The following is a 19108-nucleotide window of genomic DNA, read 5'->3' as shown; positions in this document are numbered from 1 at the left end:
AAAAGAAAAAAATACAAAGGAAAGAAAAAAACAGAAAAAGTCCCACTACCATGATTAACTGACAACAGTTAGGAGGAATCAAGGACAAAAAAAAGAAAAAAAATGTTTTTCGTTTTTCTTTTTTTTTTACAACAATTCGTAGCTCAATTTGTTGAAATTTCGCTTGCAAATTTAATGGGAATCAGGAGCAATCTTGGCAAGTAGGTGATCCCCACCCACCAACTCACCCTCTTTAACGCACAAAGTTACCAAACCTTCAGAAGTAGCCTTGACGGCGTGTTCCATTTTCATCGCTTCAAGTACAAGTACTGCTTGACCTTGTTTCACCTTCGTTCCATTTTCCACGAGGAATTTAGTCACTTTCCCTGGCATAGGACTTAGTACACGAGCCGATCCAGCAACCTGTATTGCAGCATTACCAAAATCTTCAGCTAGTGGTTGAAGAGCCAAGGTGTAGAAACCATCTGGTAAAATGAGAGCAATTTCCTTGCTTGTAATAAAAGAAGTAAAGTTAAAGCGGAGTTCATCATCTACTTTTACTGTAAATACCCAGGTACCATCGTTCATGGCCTTCTTTTCCTCAACAATAACCTTGCATTTCACGCCATCAACATTGCAAAAAACTCCATCATTATTAGATATCATTACCAACACCATTACATTTTTTCCATCAATAGAGAATAAAACCCTTTCCTCTAGTGAATGATTAAGACGGAAGACAGAAGATGAAGTCCTGTGGGTAATCAGAAATGATATGGCTCCCAATGACAATACATGTTTGCCGATATGTTTTTTTTCAAGTAGACTATCTATGTTTTGCTCAATAAAGTTGGTTGTTACACCACCTTCAAGAAATTGAGGATTCACGCAACAACGCATGAGGAAATCAATGTTCGTTTGAACACCAAGAATGTGATAGGAACTCAACGCCTTACACATACCCTCAAGGGCTTTTGATCGATCTTCACCCCAAACCGCTAGTTTGGCTATCATTGGATCATAGTGAACGAGTACATCATCCCCAGATCGAAATCCAGTGTCAAGTCGTACTTTTATCCCTCCATGAAAACCTTGTTCTGGTTCCTTAATATACTCCAACTGCCCGCTAACAGGGAGAAACCCATTTTCTGGCGACTCTGCATAAACACGAGTCTCTACACAAACTCCGTGGATAGAAATATCCTCCTGAGAAAATCCCAAAGGTAGTCCCTCCGCTGTCTGTAACTGCAAACGTACAAGATCTAGAGGGGTTCCATTAATTCGACAAATTTCTTCCGTCACAGGATGCTCCACCTGAAGACGTGTATTCATTTCCATGAAAAAAAACTCATCTCGCTCAGTATCAAAAATAAATTCCACCGTACCCGCCCCAACATAACCAACAGCCTTTGCTGCTTTTAAAGAAACTTGACCAATACGATGTCTCATTTCAGATGTGATATGAGGTGCAGGGGCCTCTTCAATTACTTTTTGGTAGCGCCTTTGAACGCTACAGTCTCTTTCAAAAAAAAAGACACCGTTACCAAATTTATCAAAAAATATTTGGCATTCAATATGTCGTGGATGTGTAACATAACGTTCTAACAGAACACGATCATCCTTGAAAAAATTTCTCGCCTCACGTTTTGCGCTCTCCAGCATAAGATTAAACTCTTTTGCGTCCTTCACAATTTTCATACCTTTCCCACCACCACCTGAAACTGCCTTTATAAGTACGGGAAATCCAATTTTTTTAGCCTCTTCAAAGAGTCGCTCAGGTCTTTGGTCTTCACCATAGTAGCCTGGCACAACCGGAACCCCCGCGGCTTCCATTATGCGTTTGCTTTCACTCTTGGATCCCATAAACGCCATAGCCGCAGCTGGAGGTCCAATAAATTCTATACCAGACTCCACAATGGCAGCAGCAAAGTCAGGGTTTTCCGATAGAAAACCGTATCCTGGGTGTACAGCGTCCACCTGCAGCTTCTTTGCCGCTTCAATAATTCGTTCACCCCGAAGATATGATGAAGACGCCGGTGGTGGTCCAAGAATAAAGGCTTCGTCTGCTTCTTGGACATGTTTAGCGTTTGGTTCACTTTCACAGCATACCGCAACGGTTCGAATGTTCATCTCGCGACATGTTCGAAACACACGACACGCAATCTCGCCACGATTAGCCACCAACACCTTCTTAAGTGCTGCACGACTGAAACGGGTTCGTCGAAGCATAACAAATCACTCTAGAAATACATGGCGAAAATAAACGGGAGGGGATACCATGGAATCAAGCATAAGCACACACACGCACATACGTGCATATACACAAAGAGAGAGAGTATGTGTGTGTGAGAGAGAAGGAATTAGAAAAAGATGCACACAACTCGAAAAAATAAGTCAAGATAAAGAGGGTAAGGAGGGGCTTAAAGTTCAATAGTAACAACATCCCAAAGCGTAAAAAAAAGAAACAATACCCGCGTTTTTTCTATGCAGCAACCCTATACATGGAGGTAGTTTGACCATACTCCGGAATGGTAGGTTGAGAAGCCAGAAAATGTTCCGCATCTTCTAAATCTCGACGCAATAGAGAAGCTCGTTTCGCCAGTGCATCTTGTTCTATTCCTCTAAGAAGATGAGCAACGTTTCCACGGTGATACTTCTTGCCGTAAAAGGCTCGACAAAGCGCTGAGGCCTCCTCAATGAGGCACCGAGCTCGATCTCCTCTCCATTCAAATGGATCAACAGGAAGAAGTCCATCTCCTAGGACACTTAATTTCACCTGCGAAACGGACTCTTTAATCGCAGGTGTTGTCGCGGGAAGAATGCGCACACGAGAAACCACATCAAAACTATTATTGATAACATGTCGAATAACTGGATGAGAAAAAATACTCTGAATGTTCTCATTACCCTTTTGAGCCCTCCGGATTGCTTTCCACACTACTACGTCACCTGTGTACCACATATGAAGTACCAATCCCGATCCCACTACAATGACTACATCACTTGATCCAAATAATTTTTCAAAAATTGCCTTTTCATAGTGAAAAACACCTGAGTCTTCGTCAAAGAGAACAGCTATACGATTTGGGTCATCTTCTATCAACAACTCTGAAAGTTGTGATCCTTTTACCGTTGTAATGATGGCCTCTGCTTCGGTTTCAATACCATACATCTTTCTCAAACTCCACGCCCCACTTCCGTCTCCACTCTCAAAAGCATCAAATGCCTCCGTTCCCCAACTTATATCTCCCCCAAAACGCAAGAATTCTGTTCGTAGCATTCGAAGAAGATCACCTTCACGACAGTGATACGCTGCTTCACCATCGGCACAACCTGGAAACACAACTCCTTCTTTTATTATTTCAAGATTAGAATTCACGAAACGCCAACCTCTGACTCTTTTAAGAACGCTTTCGATCTTTCCAAGAGTGCAACCCAAGTCTGCAAGGAGTTTCATAGTTTGGTTGGTGCAAACGCAGCGCCTTCTATTGTTAACCTCATAACGGGGATCTACACGTTTTTCTATAATTTGAACGCTAGATTCACGCCAGCGCATGCCAATTCCCATGGCATACGTCCCCACACTACCACCGATAAGAAGAACCTTGCCCCATGGTTTGACAGCGTACATGCTACCTATCTGCACACAAAGAGAGCAAGTATGAAGTTAATAAGTGTACCACACAAGAAGAAAAAAAATTTGTGTATTTAATCTTCAAAGAGATAAACATAAAAACATAAACATACATATATGGGAATAAATATATCTACATATAATAATAATAATAATAGTAAGTCATGCGAAGCAGAGATTATCGCTTTATTTCCTGTACTACAACTAAAGTATACTGCTCATCTACATCTGGTGCAATCAAAATATCCGTCAGACCCATACTCAAACGGAGAAACGTAAGATTATCCTTCCAATCAATAGTACGAATAGTTGACGCTACAAGGCTTGTGAAACCATTTATCTTAACCGCATATTTCTGAACTTTTCGCTCATCAGAGGCAAACCCAGAGTACTTTAGTATGCGCCCATCTGTAGGGTTAAAGACAATATACCCAATCACCCCTTCGTGTGATGTAATGCGGAGAAGTATTTCCTCTACAGAGTTAACACGTCGCTCCCGCTCATGCGTCGTTGTTGCTGACAAATTCATTAATTCCAATTAAAATACGTCTTGTAAATCGATAATAATAAGATAAAAACAAAGAGCGATACCAAGACAGAAGAAAAAAGTTAAAAATCAATTTAAAAAGAACATAATGACTCAGCAATATCAACTAAACAATAAAATATAAATAAAATAAAACAAATAAAAATAGTATTCCGATCCAAGAACTACAAAAAAAAAAAAGAGCATCTCCCCAAAACACATAGCCATTTTACATACATGGAACGCACATGTTTACAGAGTCATTTTTTTTTCTTCTTTACATCTCAATTGATCCTCGTTAGCTAACGGTTTTCTTTGAAACAACTGCAAAAGAAGGAAATGTGCGTTCCCGGAGACGGTCAATCTCACGCTTCAGTCGCACTAGTTCCTCTTGCTGAGATCGTGCCAACTCCTCTAATTCACTGTTTTCATACAATTCTTTCATTCTTCGACGTAGTCTATCTTCTTCATTGTTGTGCTCACCCAACATGCTCCATACAGCCTTTTTGTCATCGACAAGACTTTTCATCTGCTGGACTTCAGTATCTAGAAGTTTGTTTTCAACGTTTCTATCATTAATCTGAAGTTTTAACCTCGCAATTACTCTATTCCGCTCCTCTATCTTTTTTGACATAACATGTCTAACGTACTCAATTCGTTGATTCAGCTTTTCAACCTCATCCTCACAGGAAGATGCGACACCAGTATGAATAATATCTTGCATCTGTCTGGTTACCCGTAAGGTGTGTAGCTGTCGAAGCTCCATCTCCAACGTTCCGACACAGTATTGTAAGTTTTCAGTCTCCCAAGCACACATTTTCATCGCCTGACGTTGCTGTGATATTTTAGTCATAAGAAGACGAAGTTCATCAAAGCTCGAAAAAATAAGACTATTGTAATCCAGAATGTCTCTTGCCCATCTGAAAGAAAAGGTTACAAAGTCAGCACCCACCACTGCATCTTCATCTTGCACCTGTCCTTGCCGCAAAGAATAAAGATTTTGTACATCAAGAATCCTACGAATTGCACTACTTCTACAAACATCTTCCGCAGTTTCCTTCTCTTCTACTTCTCTTTGTACTTTTGACATCTCTGTCTCTACATCTTTTAACAATTCAGTAAAGGAGCAAACCGAGGCCGTATTGCGGGAAATCACATCCCTAGTTTCTACAATTTTTAAGCAACATCCACAATATAATTCCCAAAGAGCTTCTGGAAAGTTCTCACGTTGCTCAACCTGGGGAAGCGTTGCTAAACCCTCCTCATACTTATTTCGCCACCTTGTAAAACGCCTATAAAGTTTATCACCAAGTTCAGTATCATTAAATGGAGGGGAATTACGCATCTCTGTGGCAAGCGTCTTTTCATCCTCAATAGATCGATTTAACTTTAATTCCTCATTTGCAAGTAACTTTTTCCTATACATTTCAAGACTTTGAAGTTGTTTTAGGCGACCTTCAAGTTCTGTTTTCTCTCGTATGACCGCCAATAACTCATTACAAATTGTTGGTTGAAGAAGAAGTCTTTGTAGTGCATTCACTTGATGTGATTCCAATTCATCTACTAATTGGGCCATCTCCATTCGCCGTTTTCCCAACAACGAAATCTCTTCATTTATCTTACTTGCACCATCGACGTTTGCCTTCATTAAGTCTTTCATTTCTTTTCGCAAGGCATCTTTTCGTTCATTTACATTTGCCGTTTGTTCAGCAAGATCCTTTTCATATTCCTCATATATCTTTTGCTGTTCATCCGTTCTCTCATCAGGTGGTACATACTGCTCCAAAGATTCGTCCGCAAAAGCAGGCAATGTAACTTTAACTGCTATCACTTCGGTATCTTTTTCCAGACCATCCATCCAAGTTTTCAATGCAGCCTCATCTGAAGGAGAAATAGCGTATGCCGAGTTATTTTCTTTCTTAGCAAGTTTAAGCAACTCTGGATCAATTTCAGAATCGAAAACCTCAAATACACTGGCAGGATCTTCCTCCTTGTCAAAAAAGGGTGTAAAAAGCACATCATCGGACAATACTGGCTCTCCAAGTTGTCGCATAATACGTTTACAACGTTCATTTCTTTCTTGAATACGAGATAATTCACGATTCTTTTTCTCTCTTAAGTTGTCAAAGCTATTGTTAAATACCTCCTTAACCTTGGAAATTCTTCCATTAAGTAAAATCATTTGAATAGTTGCACGTGAGTTTGTATATACGTCAATAGGGTCGTAAAGTAATTCTGTAGTATCATCATTGGGGACTATCTCCTGTTGCGCCATTTGAGTTTTACTTCCAGGGTGCTTAACCTGGGAAGAAAATGTAAAGTAGTCATCGGCTTTGATTTGAAGCATCCTTAGAAATTTTACCTTTTTCAACAGACTCACTGCCTCAGGGTTAGCTTTCCGACGATGAAAGTTGTGAACCTCTAATATAGGTTTACTCAAAGAAACAATTTTTGTTCGTGGAACTTCCATCGTATCCCAGCACTCGCGTCGAATCTTATACTGTGTAAATTCATTATGTAATAAGTGATAATAATCATCCTCCTTAGCCTGCTGAATTGCCAAATCGCATTCTGCGATAAATGACTCGCGCTGATCAGGTAAAAGAAATTCTTCAATATTCACAGCAGAAGTTTTCTCAAGCAGTAATTTGTCAATATCTGCTCTCAATTCAGTCAATGAAGATAATATTTTGCGTTTTGATTCTTCTGCCATCACAGCATCACTTTTCAGTGTAGTCTTTGCTTCTTTTGGAGAACTTGAAGGTCTTTCTTCGCGCCACTCTGGCTCCGTCCAAGAGTAGTTAATAGTACCAATTTGAGGAATCAGATGCACAATAGTATCATCACCAGTACAAACAAAACCTCCTCCTTCATTCCACACAGATAAAGAAACTATACCTCTCTTACTAAAAGGTCGCAAATGAATTTCTTGTAGTGGTCGCCTCTTTTCCTTCGATGGGGGTATAGGTGTAAGTTTCAATCGATAATGTGAAATATCTCTTATAACTACTTTGCCATCCGTACCACCTGATATTACGGCGTCATTTCCAAATTTCTCAAGAGTAGTACCACCACTTTCATGATCACGCATCAAAAATAAAGGACGCAAAGACCTCATATCTCTCTCTCGGCGACGTTCTAAAACATAGAGTTTGGTTTCTTTGTCTAATGAATGAACCAAAATGTTAACCACCTCTTCATCAAAATAAAGTGGAAGTATATCCCGAACTGGATAATCAAGTCGCCAAATTGTCTCCACAAGTAAGGTAGCAGGTTGTACATCATTACCGTCAAAACATCGAACAAGCTGTACCTCACCATTCACACAAGTGGCTAGTACCGATCGATCACTCCCTACTATCCAGCGAAGGTTTGTCACCTTACTGGTAAAGGTATCCACAGAACTTTGAAAGTGAAGAAGATCATTTTTCACAGTAAGAAGATGAATTGCATTACCATCTGTTACAACCAATGATGAGTCTCCATCGGATGCACAAAGAGAAAGAGGTATATCACCAAGTATTATATGAGAAGAAACTTTAAACTCAGGTTTCACAGTAAAACATCGAACACATCCACTGTGAAATACTGCAACCACTGAAAACTGTAATACACAAGCATCTTCAGCTCTGTCATTGAAATCAGTGACAAATCGGGTTAGAGTATTGGTATCTGCTTCATACTTCTCCAAGGTACCATCAGCACAGACAATCACAACTAAGTTTTCGAGGGTCATGATTTTCATACTATTATCAGTGTTACGAGCCCTAATAAGAGTAGAGGATGACGTCCTCAAATCTAACTTTGTAATGTCAGCTTTACTAATAACCAGTGTATCAAATCCATTCTCAGAGATCAACATTCTCTCGATGGAATGATTAACCTGTAACAGTAGCTGTAACTCTTTCGTATTCATATTGTAACCAAAGACTGAGCCCGCTTCATTTCCTAGTAAGAGAAATGGGGACGTATTAAGTATGGAGGTTACCGCGGCATTTGTTGGGCAAGTAAAATACTCTTTTATCTCCATCTTTATTTCATCAAAAATAACAAGAGATCCTTCTTTTGTCCCACATACTACACCAGAAGGTGTCCAAGCAAAGGAACAAAATTCATGCTGCGGTGAAGCAATTACTGCGATACTTGGTATAGTAGTAGTTAAAGAGAATTGGCTAACAATAGCAATCCCTTGTGACTCTAACACAGCAATACAGTCTGTGCGCTGAGGTGGAAATACAATTTGCTTCCAAAACTTATCATCTAGTGAGACAGAAGCGGACCTCTCAAGAGAACGTCCACGTTGAACAAAAAAGAGACTAACATTACAAGAAGGCATACATGTCAGTATAGCTAATATTTGACCATTTGGTGAAAAACACATATCTTGGACGTCCACTCTAGCAATATTATCAATTTTTTGCACGCGATTATACTCTGGGTATCGAAACACGTGCAGAGTTATACTTAATCTAACCTCTGTTACACATAACAAGCGTGAGGAATGCGAATAGGCTAGTTTACCAACAGTATATCGACCATCACCTGGGACCCATTGGATTGAGTCATTGCCTCGCCTGGCAACGACACCACTTCCAGCACCAATAAGAATGCTATTACTTGCTGTACATACGGCAGAAGGCGAATTAAACCCCAGTATTAGTGCAGTAGCAGTCATGGGATGTACACTACAAAAAGGGAATGACTTCCACAAAAAAAAAAAAAAAAAAAAAGAAAATAAAAGAAGAGAAAAAGCTTACCACATTTGAGAAAATTCAGATATAACATATATGTATGTATATACAGACACCAAAACCAACTAAGAGACTAAAAAAAAAGAAATTTCATTGGTGAATACCGTCAACTCTGCATATCCTCCCAGCGCAACTGGCCGTAGCCAAACTCAGAAAAAAAGAAAATAAAAGAAAAATTTCAAGAAATTCCAAGTCCCCGCTGTATGGCGTGAATCCACATTTCCATGTTTTCCTGGGACCCCGCTTGAAACCACATCGACTTTCCGCCGATAGTGTTGAGCGCAAAAACAAACTCTCTCTTTGCAGTACCAATAGGCACTGGACAAGCACTCTGAACCTGTTCCAGACTCAGTGCCTTTCCTTCTTGGTCTGCTTCGCTGTCCGACAAGATAAGATGCCCGCGGACAACTTGCAAATAGCGATCTTTCCATACGCGTCCATTTCCACCTCCCAATTTCTTCACATACCCTCTGAAGGTAACTTCATAGTTAATTTGACCCACCAAACTCCCACTGGGTTCAGGAGGAGACTCTGCGGAAAGAATATCTGTTACATGAGTTATAAGGGCATCCTTTACAGGCCCTGCAATACGCACATTTTTCTTCACAGTTTGCATAAAGACTTTTAACCCATCTCTCACATAAGGTATATGAAATATTTCTCGAACACCAGGTCGTTGGTTGGGATCAACAACAAGGATAGCTCGAACAAGATTTCTGAATCCGACGGAATACTTCTCAGGTAGAGGGGAAAAATCACCAGCAAGAACTTTTGCCATTAAACCTTTCATATTTGTAGCAGTAAAAGGACGCTTTAAAGCCATAATTTCATATAATAGAACACCCAACGACCATATATCTGCCTTTTTACTGTATCTTTGATTATTCCATAGCTCAGGGGCCAAGTAGTAGGGTGTCCCACAGAAAGTATTCGCAACCACACCTGAAACTGTATCATCATACTGGTGACTGAATCCAAAATCGCCCAATTTGATTAAGCCTGTAGAAGTCAAAAGAATATTGGCACCTTTGATATCGCGGTGTAGCATTTTATGGCTATGGATGTGATCAAGAGCAAGTGTTAACTGCAAAAATAAAAAAAAAGCTTCATGTTCTTGAAAGTAACGAAAACCATCCGTTGCACGAGACTTTATCTGTCGATCAAGATCTCCAGAATCAGCAAACTCCATAACAATAAGAAGTTGATCATTTTCCTCATGATCCTCAATGTATTTAATAATATTAGGGTGATTACAATTCGCCAAGCACTTAATTTCTTTTTTTTTTTTTTTTTTTTTTTTTCCCTTCTTTAACCCCCCCTCCCCCCCCTTATCCCCTTTTATTTTTTTTTTTTTTTTTTTTTTTTTTTTTTTTTTTTTTTTTTTTTCCACCCCCCAAATTTTAAAATTATACCCTCTTTTTTCACCACTACCCCCAAAAAAAAAAAGGAAAAAAGAGAAAAGAAAAAAGAAAAAAAGGGAAAGAAAAGGAAAAAAAAAAATAAAAAAAGTTTCAAAAAAAAATTATAAAATTTTTATTTTTTTTTTTTTTTTTTTTTTTTTTTTTTTTTTTTTTAAAATAAAATAAAATATAAAATATCCTTTCTTCCTTCCCCTTTCCTTTTTCTTATTCTAAATGTTTTTATGGTTAGGGGGAGGGGAAGGAGGGAGGGGAAAAAAAGAAAAAAAAAAAAAAAAATTAAAAAATAAAAAAAACAAAAATAAATCAAAATTTAATTTTATTGGTTAGGTAGGTTGGTTTTGTTGCTTTTAACTTTCAATTCCCCCCACCCACCCCCCCCCAAACCCAATCTCCCACTCTTCACTACTCTACTAAAAAAAAAAAACAAAAAAAAAAACCTAAATACACCTCCCCTTTCAAACCACCCAAAAAACCCACAAAAAAAAAACCCCCAAAAACAACCAAAAAAAGGAAAACAAAGGAAGGAGGGACAAAAGGAGGGAAGGGGGGGGGGAAGGGAAAGAAAAAAAAAAGAAAAAAAGAGGGGAAGGGGGGGGGGGGGGGGGGGGGGGGGGCCCGGCCCCCCCCGGCAGGGGGGGGGGGGGGGAGAAGGGAAGAAAGGGAAAAATAATTTTTTTTTGTGGGTGCTCCCCCCCCCGGGGGGGCGCGGCCCCTTTTTTTTTTGGGGGGGGGGGGGGGGCCCCCGGGGGGGGGGCCCCCGGGCTTCCCTTTCGTCGGCCTGCTGCTTTGTGAGGCCAACAACCCTCATAACCAGTGGCGTCCTCTTTGTGTATGTTGTTGTCCTTTTCAGAAAAGAAAACACTTCACAAAAGTATAAGAAAAATAGGTTGATGGCTTTATTCATTGCTGATAGGAGTGATGCGTGTGTGAGGGAACTGTCTCCCCACACACACAAAGAAAACAGGAAACACAAGGGAATAATACTTTGTATTTATGGAGTAGTTTGCCCATGTGGACTCATTAACATTACACCGCAACAGGTTCCACAACGAGAACCATCCCTTGACATTGCGTCTCTCTTACACAATTTGATTTTAGTGCTGCATCAATGCACCGTGGATTCTGTGCAGAGGGTTGTGTCCAATCAGGAATTTAGTTGTGTGTTGTTGCACCGTCGCCTCTCTTGCAGTGGTTTTCTCTGGTGCCTGAAAGAGGAAAGGAGAGAGATGGTGGACCCACCAGAGGAGACCCTTTTGTTAGTGTGAACTTTTTTTTTGTGTGGGCATGATGAAAAGGAATGAAATTATTCTTTGCTTCTTCTAACAGCGAAAAAAAAAGAAAGCCATGTCAAATAAAATGAAATAAACAACCAGTTACAATACTGTGGGTGAAACCAAAATAAAATAAAAAAGAATAAAACTGTGTTTGTGGGATGCATCGCAGTGGTGTTGCACACAACCCAAACATCATCACGTGATGATAATCTGTGTTGTGGTGAATGAAGGAGTCTTCCCTCTGCTGTTTGGGTGTTGATACTGGAGTGAACCACTCATTGTGTATGAGGTTACCCTCGTTTTGCAGGATAACAGACTGTGGGCAGTAAATCACTGTGGAATGATACTGAATGGAAACCCATGCTGCATATTCAGGGTTAAATGCAGTGTACGTAGAAATTGCTTTTTCTTGGCAATATGAGTCGTATTCTTGTTGATTGTGTGTCACTCAGTGCAAACTTTTTTCCTGTGTGGTTTTACTGATATTTCATATATTCTCTCTTTTCTTTTTCATTTTGGTGTTGCAGAAGTGAGTAGTAAGAAAGAGAAAAAGTAACAGGAGAAGGAGAAAAAGGAGAGAAAAGGAAGAAAAAGAATGCCCATGCGATAAACGAAGAGGAACAATTGGCACGTGTGGAACACACGCATGGTGAAGTGATGCCAAGAAGAACAGGAGAAAATGATGCTGATGAACCCCCAGCTGTACGTGCAAGAGTGGAAACTGTACCTCAACCAAAGTGGACATTGGACAGCACAGTCAGAGAAGTACTGCTGCATGATGTGAATATCCCGGAGACACCTAAATTGAACGATTTCCTCCGCAATAATGTGGGTGGCAGGGGTGTTGTTGATTCCAATGAGAATGTCACCATGGAGGCATTTGCTATAGATCCGGCTATGTATATTCAGGATGAAAAACTAAGGAATCATATCACTGCACTGCCCGCCTATAAGAAGTTAGAGGTTGCAAATAATCTTGAAAAAGCAGGAGTTTACTCTCTGCGGCAATGGGACGAATTCACAGGCAAGGAGAGTATTCTTTCAATGGCAAGGGGGAAGCTGAATGCAGCTCTTAATGCAGCAAAGAGACAGATGCATGTTTCTCAGGATACCACACCTGTGGTAGTGGAAGGTGTATATGAATCTGTGTATAATGCGACATGGCACTATGTAGAGGGTGTTGGTGGTGAGGGATTCGGTATGCAAGTGAAAGAGGGCCATCCACCGCAACCGTGGGCAGACGATGAGGTGATGAAGGGTTCTGCAGAGGACGATAATGATAATGATAATGAGAAACCCGAGGATGGACGTCTGTAGTTGATGGTGCTCACTTCCGAGATAGGATGGCCATACACAAAGTTCAGTATGAAGGAGAGCTGCGATATTTATGTCAACAAGGAGGTGATGCGTACATGCCATAAAATTCTAAAGGATCTGGATGAGTATTTTGTTGATAATGTGCATGCAAAAAAGGAACCCACTCCATATGTGTTAATTGGAACGCCTGGAATTGGCAAATCCTTTGCAGCTGGTTCGTTCCTCCTCTACCAACTGTTGCACTATGATGCAGAACGACTCCCAGTGGTGGCATACTTCATTCATGGTGGGGCCTATCTGTTTGAAAAGAATAGTGATGGTGGAAAGGTGACTTCGGTACAGAGATGATGATGCTGCACGATATGATATACAAGAGCTCTCTCAAGAAAGAAAAGGGTACATAATTTATGATGTGTACGATAAAAGGAGACCGCCACCGCTTTCATTCCCTCCTCCAGGATGGGGCATGACTGTGATATCATCTCCAAATGAGGTTAACAATATAAAGAGTGGGATAAACAAAAGGGGGCACTGCATATCATTATGAATTGTCCAACTCTGCGTGATATCAAGGCGATGTGTGCATGGGAAAAGCGCAATCAATCTAATGAACTTGAAAACTATTGGAAGAAAATAAAGGAACGTATTGATAATGTTGGGCCACTTCCACGTTATATTTTCAGTGATGTTCTATATCCTAGACGGTGCAAAGAAGTGAAGAAAGCGTTGAGTGATATTTCAGAATCTGCACTTTTCACCGACAAGGGTATCCTCATTGCCGAAAAATTTGAGGAGTATGGTGTTAATGCTTTTAGAGAGGGAAACTTTGTGTCTGCGCTTGGTGAAGAACTGAAAATAATTCAACCACCTGGAATAATAGAAGGGAAGCGGAGCGTTTTGCAACGGAGGGATTCAGTTGCATATGCCAGTAAGGGGTATCTCCGCTTTCCCACTGGTACAAATGACGAGGAGATGAGGAGGATAGAGTACAATATGCTTTATCATCCTTCTATATCTAATTTTCCTCTGGTTGATGCTTTCTACTTTGTGAAATCTGCAGAGGGAAGGGTTACACTGATTGGGATACAAACGACAACTGCCAGAGACCATGAAACTACAGTTACTGCAGTATCTGGATTAAAGGAATATCTTGAAACTTGTTTTTCTGACTGGGCTGATATTTCCAAGGAAGTATCGTGGGAGATCATTTACATGCAGCCTAAGGTGGGCAATGAGAGCAAGCAAATAAGAAGATGGCAGGGATGCATTCTGAACGAATCGGAAGAGTATACCATTGAGGAACAGAAGGTTGTTGCCGCATTCTGGAATGAAAAGGTAAATCAGTATCAGGTGAACTTGTCTCCAGAAATGATCCTGCGCGTCGCTCTGACTCTAGAGGCGATGGATTCACGAATAATTAAATTCATAAGAGAGAAAGGAAAAAGCTAAATACAACAAATAGTCCGTTTCAACTGAAATATGTTGTAATTATACAGATATTAGTGAAATAACCCAACCTTTAACATGTTATGCCTTTTTTTAGTAGGAATTAAAGGGTAATACAAATATGCCGTACAGTCTCACAAAACAATGACTAACTGTGTGGTATATTACCTATTTATGTTTTCTGTTTTCTCTTTTGGGGCAAGGTACAAATGACAACGTATGGTAATTTATAATGTCCATGGGGTTTTAATTATTTTCGGGATGGGTGGGTGAGTTTTGGAAAGAAGTGTTCTAATGTTTAGTTTGGTAAAAATTATCATATTATGTTTTCTTAGTTTACCTGTGTGTATGTGTGGGTATTGTTGAATAGGGTTGATATTTTGAAAAAACCCACTCAATATGTCCTTCTTTGTCCTGCACAGAGGAGTGGGTTAAAAAGGGGCTTTCAACATTTCCTTTTCGTCAGTGTTAATAATGAACTGATAGTTGAAACTCCTTTCTGATTGTTGATTAAGACACAATGGGTGACAAAAACATAATGGGAAAATACTAAATGCTACTTTTTTATATATTTTTGCTACTCTGCCCACATGCTAAATTTATTACTGTGGTGTGGGAGTCTTTTGGGCGGAGAGGGAAATTCTAAAAAAAAGACAACAGAGATTCCCACTCTGCGTGAAGGGAAGGTGTTGTAAACTATTCTGTTCCTTGCTGCTCCCCAAGGGGGATCTCTGTTTGAAACAGGGGACAAGCCAAGAAAAAAAAACATTATCTGCTTCTCTCTTTGTTTATTGCACTTTATAGGCTCAGCAAAGAACACGGTAAATAACATCAGGGATACTTTTACTTGGTACACTGTCATTGCACTTTGGATCCTTTGGAATTCCAATGGAAGTTATGGAAAAGAGGTGAAGAGTTCGGGATTTGACTCTTCTGCTGGTTTTATTTATTCCTCTTTTGGTGTTGGATGTCACTTGGCTCTGTCACGTTCTGTTGGGTGCAATTAATGGATACGGTAAATGGCAGATGGCTGTTGTTCTCTTCCCTCGGTGGGTGTCAATAATGGGTGATGCCATGATGATTCCAACATGAATTGTTCAAAGAGTGGGAAATGGATCCTATTCTCCTTAACGGTGTGGCTCGTTATTATTGGCCATAGTGTGTGTGGGGTGTAGTGGCTGGCAGATCAGGACCCCAGCGGACAGTAAAAAATACACAGGAAGAAACAAACAATATGAAAGCGTGGGTTGTTGGGTATTGGGAGTTGTGAAACAAAAGTGGACAAAGAAACAAACAGACAGAGGACACGACACCATGAAAGCAAAAACAACGAGACACCAACCACCGGAAATTATGGCAGGGTATATTGTATTACACATTTAGTTGTGGTATACTTATTCTTCTCCCATGGTTACAATCACACAAACCCAATAAATATACAGCTAATCATGTTCTCAACCACTGTGGTTTATTTTCTGCACATGAGAAAATGTGCGAAACCACAATCATGCTGTAAGAAGTAAGGGTGGAATGAATGGACTTGTGATGAAATCCACTAATGATTTATAGATGTGTATGTGTGTGTGTGTGTTTTGTAAATTCTACAAGGTGTTGTTGTATTGATTTGAGACTCTTGTACGGCATTCATTTTGTGGGTACGATAGGGACCAGTGGAGGATTCTGTTTATTTTTTTATTGTTTCCTGGTTTATAGTTGCTATTAAGGTGTGAGGGAATGAGAGATTTTTTTTATTGCTACTATAGTAGCGTCCTTCATCTGTATTTGCAGTGTAAATCACCTCTTGTGTGCTTTCCGTCTTTTCCTTTCTCCACAGAATAGCCTCAAGCAAACCACCACCAAGAAGTAATCAAACAAACCAAGCAGCATAATGGAGCTGATGAACACAGGAAGAGTACAATCAATGCAGCTGCAGTCTTGTGACGTGCAAGAAGCGTACTACGTGCGTAACGACACACACAACGTGATGCCCTCTGAGCATTCTGGGGCATCTGGAACACGGCATCGATGGGTGAGTGAGAAGAATAGAACGACATCACTGTTGCATCAAAGGCTGTCGTTGCAACGGGTGCTGCATGTCCTTGTGGTGTTATGGCTACTGTTTGGGTCAAACTCATTTCTCTGCTATGCCGAAGCTGCTGACACAAATGGTATTTTAACAACCATTACCAGTTGCTTTCCTAGTGTGGTGATCTCCCCCAGTCAAAAAACATACTACTGTGAGGTGGATAATGTCAGTCCTCTGAGTAACTTGACTCTGACAGCTGGGTATTACTTCAATGGTGGACTCATTTCTGGATGGCCAGCTTCTCTTGTGGATGGAACAAATCTCATTGCATTTGTGCCTGATCGTGGAGCTGTTTCAGGGAGTATGAGTGTTGTCATTACACGTGAATCTACGACTGAGCTTCCAGCAAATAAGCCAATATCTAATAAATTCACCATGAACTTTGTGAGGTCTGTGGCAACAAGAGCATCATTTACTTCCAACAGTGCCTATTATGGGTTGAAGGCCATGTTGGAGACAAACTTCCCAAATACCAATGACATTCAGAACTACCTGCTGGTTCCCCCTCAGTCAGACTGTGAGGACATTGCAACACACTGTACTGCTGCTGCTGGGTGCTACAATTTGACGACTCCTATATCCCTTCCTTTGCGTGGGCACTACTCACTGTGCGTAACAGCGAGGGGATGGCGAGGCCACTACCTGCGGTGGGGTGCAGTTCCCCTCGAGGTGAATGTGCTGGTGTTGACCACACTGTATATGAACACTGTTGGGGGCAACAAAATTTTGTTTCAGGATGCAATGACGGGTTCGAATGTGACTGGAATGAAGAATGTGTTTCTAGTGAAGTGCCCAGAGAATGGGTGCCCGCGCGTGAAGGTAAACAGTGGTGATCTGGTATTGAGTGTTGATGTGTGCACTGGGTCCGCTAACAGTGATCGTGTATACTTGCCTGCCGGGGGTGGTCCTTTCTCTGCAACAGCTGGTGACTATGCCGCCTGCACGGATTTCGGTACAGATGTTGGTATTTCCCCCGCTGCACTTCCAGTAAGAGTACTGCAGGATCCCTTTGTTTTCAATGTCACTGTGCACGCTAAAGTGTTGGCGACGATTGGTGTGCAGGGGGGTGACCTTTCATGGAGGCAGGAACCATATGAAGTGTGTGCGGTGTCGCCTAATACACCGTGTGAGTCTGTGAGTACTGCTCAAGATTCTGTGTGTGTGGAGAGCGTGTTCCCGAGATCCCCATCTGTTGATGTTTTCATCTTGAGTCTGTACAATGAATATGGGTTGACTGCTTACGACTTGACCTTCTGCTTTGTTGCATCTACTAAGACACTTAACGGTCGCCGTTATGTTTGGTCGCGTGATGTGAGGAAACCCTTTCTGCACGACGGTGACTCAGCGGTGATCCCAAGGTCCAAGAGATGGTCTGTTGGTGCCATTGTTGGTATTGTTTTTGGGGTTCTGGGTTTTCTTGTTATTGTGGCTCTCATTCTGTTATATCTGCTGTGGTGGCGACCAAAAAAACGGAGAGAAAAGGCTCAGAAAGACACTGCAGAGTCTCAGCCCAAATATAGAACAATCGCAGTACAGACATCTGAAAATCCTCTCACGAATCGTTCCGGTGTTCCAAGTTGGGTCAGTATTGCGCATGGCCCTGCCATGCTGGTAAGTTCTACTGGAATTCCGATAAATTGCAGGGACCCCTCAAAACACTTCGAGATTCATTTTTGTCCCTCTGTAACATCGTACGTTGTAACTCCGAGCGCGAGAGGTGGCCCACCAAAGATCAATGTCACTGAGGAGTGCCCTCCCGTGGTGGTTGGTGCGGATGAATATTTTACGCGGGATATACTCTAAGGTATGGAATATTGACCGGTACCTTCCCCATCATATTCGGTATAAACTGAGGATGAAGTATAATGCCGCTGTTTTCTCATGGTAATCGACTCCTCCGAGTTACCATTTGTCGAAGTATTATTCTGAGGAATAGTGATAACTGGTGTGTGGATGATTGGGATTTATTCAATTTGAGAAGATAACCGAAGAAAAAGAGGGAATTTGCACAGCGAGGATATGAGAAGGGACAAGAAAAATGAGGTAATAGTGGTCCAGCTTAAAAAATAAAAACTCGAATGATTTCACACTTGATAACTGTAAGTTGTTGTGTACAATGACTTTTGTTGTCAGATGTGTCATTTTGTTTCTTTTCTTGGCATAATTGTGTTCTTTACAGGAGGATGACCTTGATCAATCGAATTTTCTCGTGAGGAATGTTGCTGGTTTTGGCATTACGCTTGCACAGTAGCCACTGCTATCGTTAACATTTTACGGCTACTGCAGTGGTGTAAATAGAACCCGAAATACCGGACCATTGTGAAACAGAGCAAGGCAAGTGGGGTGAAGAAGACATGTCTAAACGAAGAAAAAAATTAGTGTGGAGTGAAAGAGAACTCTGTGAGAGATGACAGTAAACTAAACATTCTATAAATAAAAAAGTAAAAAAAGCGAAAAATAGAGAGAAACAGTTTTTATCTATGATTTTTCCTCTCTCTCTCTCTCTCTCTCTTTGTGCTGCCACTTTACATTGATTGCCATGGGGCAGTTAGCACTCCACACACAGTCATAGTGTTCTGTGTATACCAATAAAAGGAAAGAAAAATTAAAAAAATAAAATACCCCACTGAAGTGCCAACTGAATGGCACAAAAAAGGGGAAAACAAGACAAATG

At 40.8% G+C, this 19108-nt stretch overlaps 9 protein-coding genes across 10 annotated transcripts; 4 read left to right on the top strand and 5 right to left on the bottom strand.

The window, feature by feature from the left end:
- Nucleotides 1-171: 171 nt before the first annotated feature.
- On the bottom strand, nucleotides 172-2208 carry LSM04_009714 (Biotin carboxylase-like; the record flags this gene model as incomplete). Its single annotated transcript, XM_067330363.1, has 1 exon — nucleotides 172-2208. The coding sequence occupies one exon, from the start codon at nucleotides 2206-2208 to the stop codon at nucleotides 172-174; it is 2037 nt and encodes a 678-aa protein (XP_067194667.1).
- Nucleotides 2209-2461: 253 nt separating this feature from the next.
- LSM04_009372 (uncharacterized protein) lies at nucleotides 2462-3610 on the bottom strand (the record flags this gene model as incomplete). Its single annotated transcript, XM_067330362.1, has 1 exon — nucleotides 2462-3610. The coding sequence occupies one exon, from the start codon at nucleotides 3608-3610 to the stop codon at nucleotides 2462-2464; it is 1149 nt and encodes a 382-aa protein (XP_067194655.1).
- Nucleotides 3611-3791: 181 nt separating this feature from the next.
- LSM04_003518 (Roadblock/LAMTOR2 domain) lies at nucleotides 3792-4142 on the bottom strand (the record flags this gene model as incomplete). The annotated part of the gene is made up of 1 exon (XM_067330361.1): nucleotides 3792-4142. One exon carries the CDS (start codon nucleotides 4140-4142, stop codon nucleotides 3792-3794), a length of 351 nt encoding a protein of 116 aa, XP_067194523.1.
- Nucleotides 4143-4437: 295 nt separating this feature from the next.
- Nucleotides 4438-8814, bottom strand: LSM04_003029 (uncharacterized protein; the record flags this gene model as incomplete). The annotated part of the gene is made up of 1 exon (XM_067330360.1): nucleotides 4438-8814. One exon carries the CDS (start codon nucleotides 8812-8814, stop codon nucleotides 4438-4440), a length of 4377 nt encoding a protein of 1458 aa, XP_067194504.1.
- Nucleotides 8815-9068: 254 nt separating this feature from the next.
- On the bottom strand, nucleotides 9069-10079 carry LSM04_002972 (the record flags this gene model as incomplete). Of its 2 annotated transcripts, XM_067330358.1 has the most annotated exons (2): nucleotides 9239-9262; nucleotides 9324-10079. In XM_067330358.1, the coding sequence occupies 2 exons, from the start codon at nucleotides 10077-10079 to the stop codon at nucleotides 9239-9241; spliced, it is 780 nt and encodes a 259-aa protein (XP_067194502.1). The 2 variants fall into 2 exon arrangements, with proteins under 2 accessions (XP_067194503.1, XP_067194502.1); XM_067330359.1 differs by having other exon boundaries at nucleotides 9069-10079.
- Nucleotides 10080-12242: 2163 nt separating this feature from the next.
- LSM04_007815 (Trypanosome RHS) lies at nucleotides 12243-12902 on the top strand (the record flags this gene model as incomplete). The annotated part of the gene is made up of 1 exon (XM_067330357.1): nucleotides 12243-12902. The coding sequence occupies one exon, from the start codon at nucleotides 12243-12245 to the stop codon at nucleotides 12900-12902; it is 660 nt and encodes a 219-aa protein (XP_067194618.1).
- Nucleotides 12903-12905: 3 nt separating this feature from the next.
- LSM04_006498 (Trypanosome RHS) lies at nucleotides 12906-13250 on the top strand (the record flags this gene model as incomplete). The annotated part of the gene is made up of 1 exon (XM_067330356.1): nucleotides 12906-13250. The coding sequence occupies one exon, from the start codon at nucleotides 12906-12908 to the stop codon at nucleotides 13248-13250; it is 345 nt and encodes a 114-aa protein (XP_067194587.1).
- Nucleotides 13251-13445: 195 nt separating this feature from the next.
- Nucleotides 13446-14351, top strand: LSM04_002480 (Trypanosome RHS; the record flags this gene model as incomplete). Its single annotated transcript, XM_067330355.1, has 1 exon — nucleotides 13446-14351. One exon carries the CDS (start codon nucleotides 13446-13448, stop codon nucleotides 14349-14351), a length of 906 nt encoding a protein of 301 aa, XP_067194488.1.
- Nucleotides 14352-16236: 1885 nt separating this feature from the next.
- On the top strand, nucleotides 16237-18237 carry LSM04_004203 (uncharacterized protein; the record flags this gene model as incomplete). Its single annotated transcript, XM_067330354.1, has 1 exon — nucleotides 16237-18237. The coding sequence occupies one exon, from the start codon at nucleotides 16237-16239 to the stop codon at nucleotides 18235-18237; it is 2001 nt and encodes a 666-aa protein (XP_067194547.1).
- Nucleotides 18238-19108: the final 871 nt, after the last annotated feature.

Source organism: Trypanosoma melophagium (genome assembly GCF_022059095.1).
Source record: "Trypanosoma melophagium isolate St. Kilda chromosome Unknown ctg11segment0, whole genome shotgun sequence".
Taxonomy (NCBI): Eukaryota; Euglenozoa; class Kinetoplastea; order Trypanosomatida; family Trypanosomatidae; genus Trypanosoma; species Trypanosoma melophagium.
The sequence above is the reverse complement of the archived record's forward strand: the minus strand, read 5'-3'. Positions and strand labels throughout refer to the sequence as shown.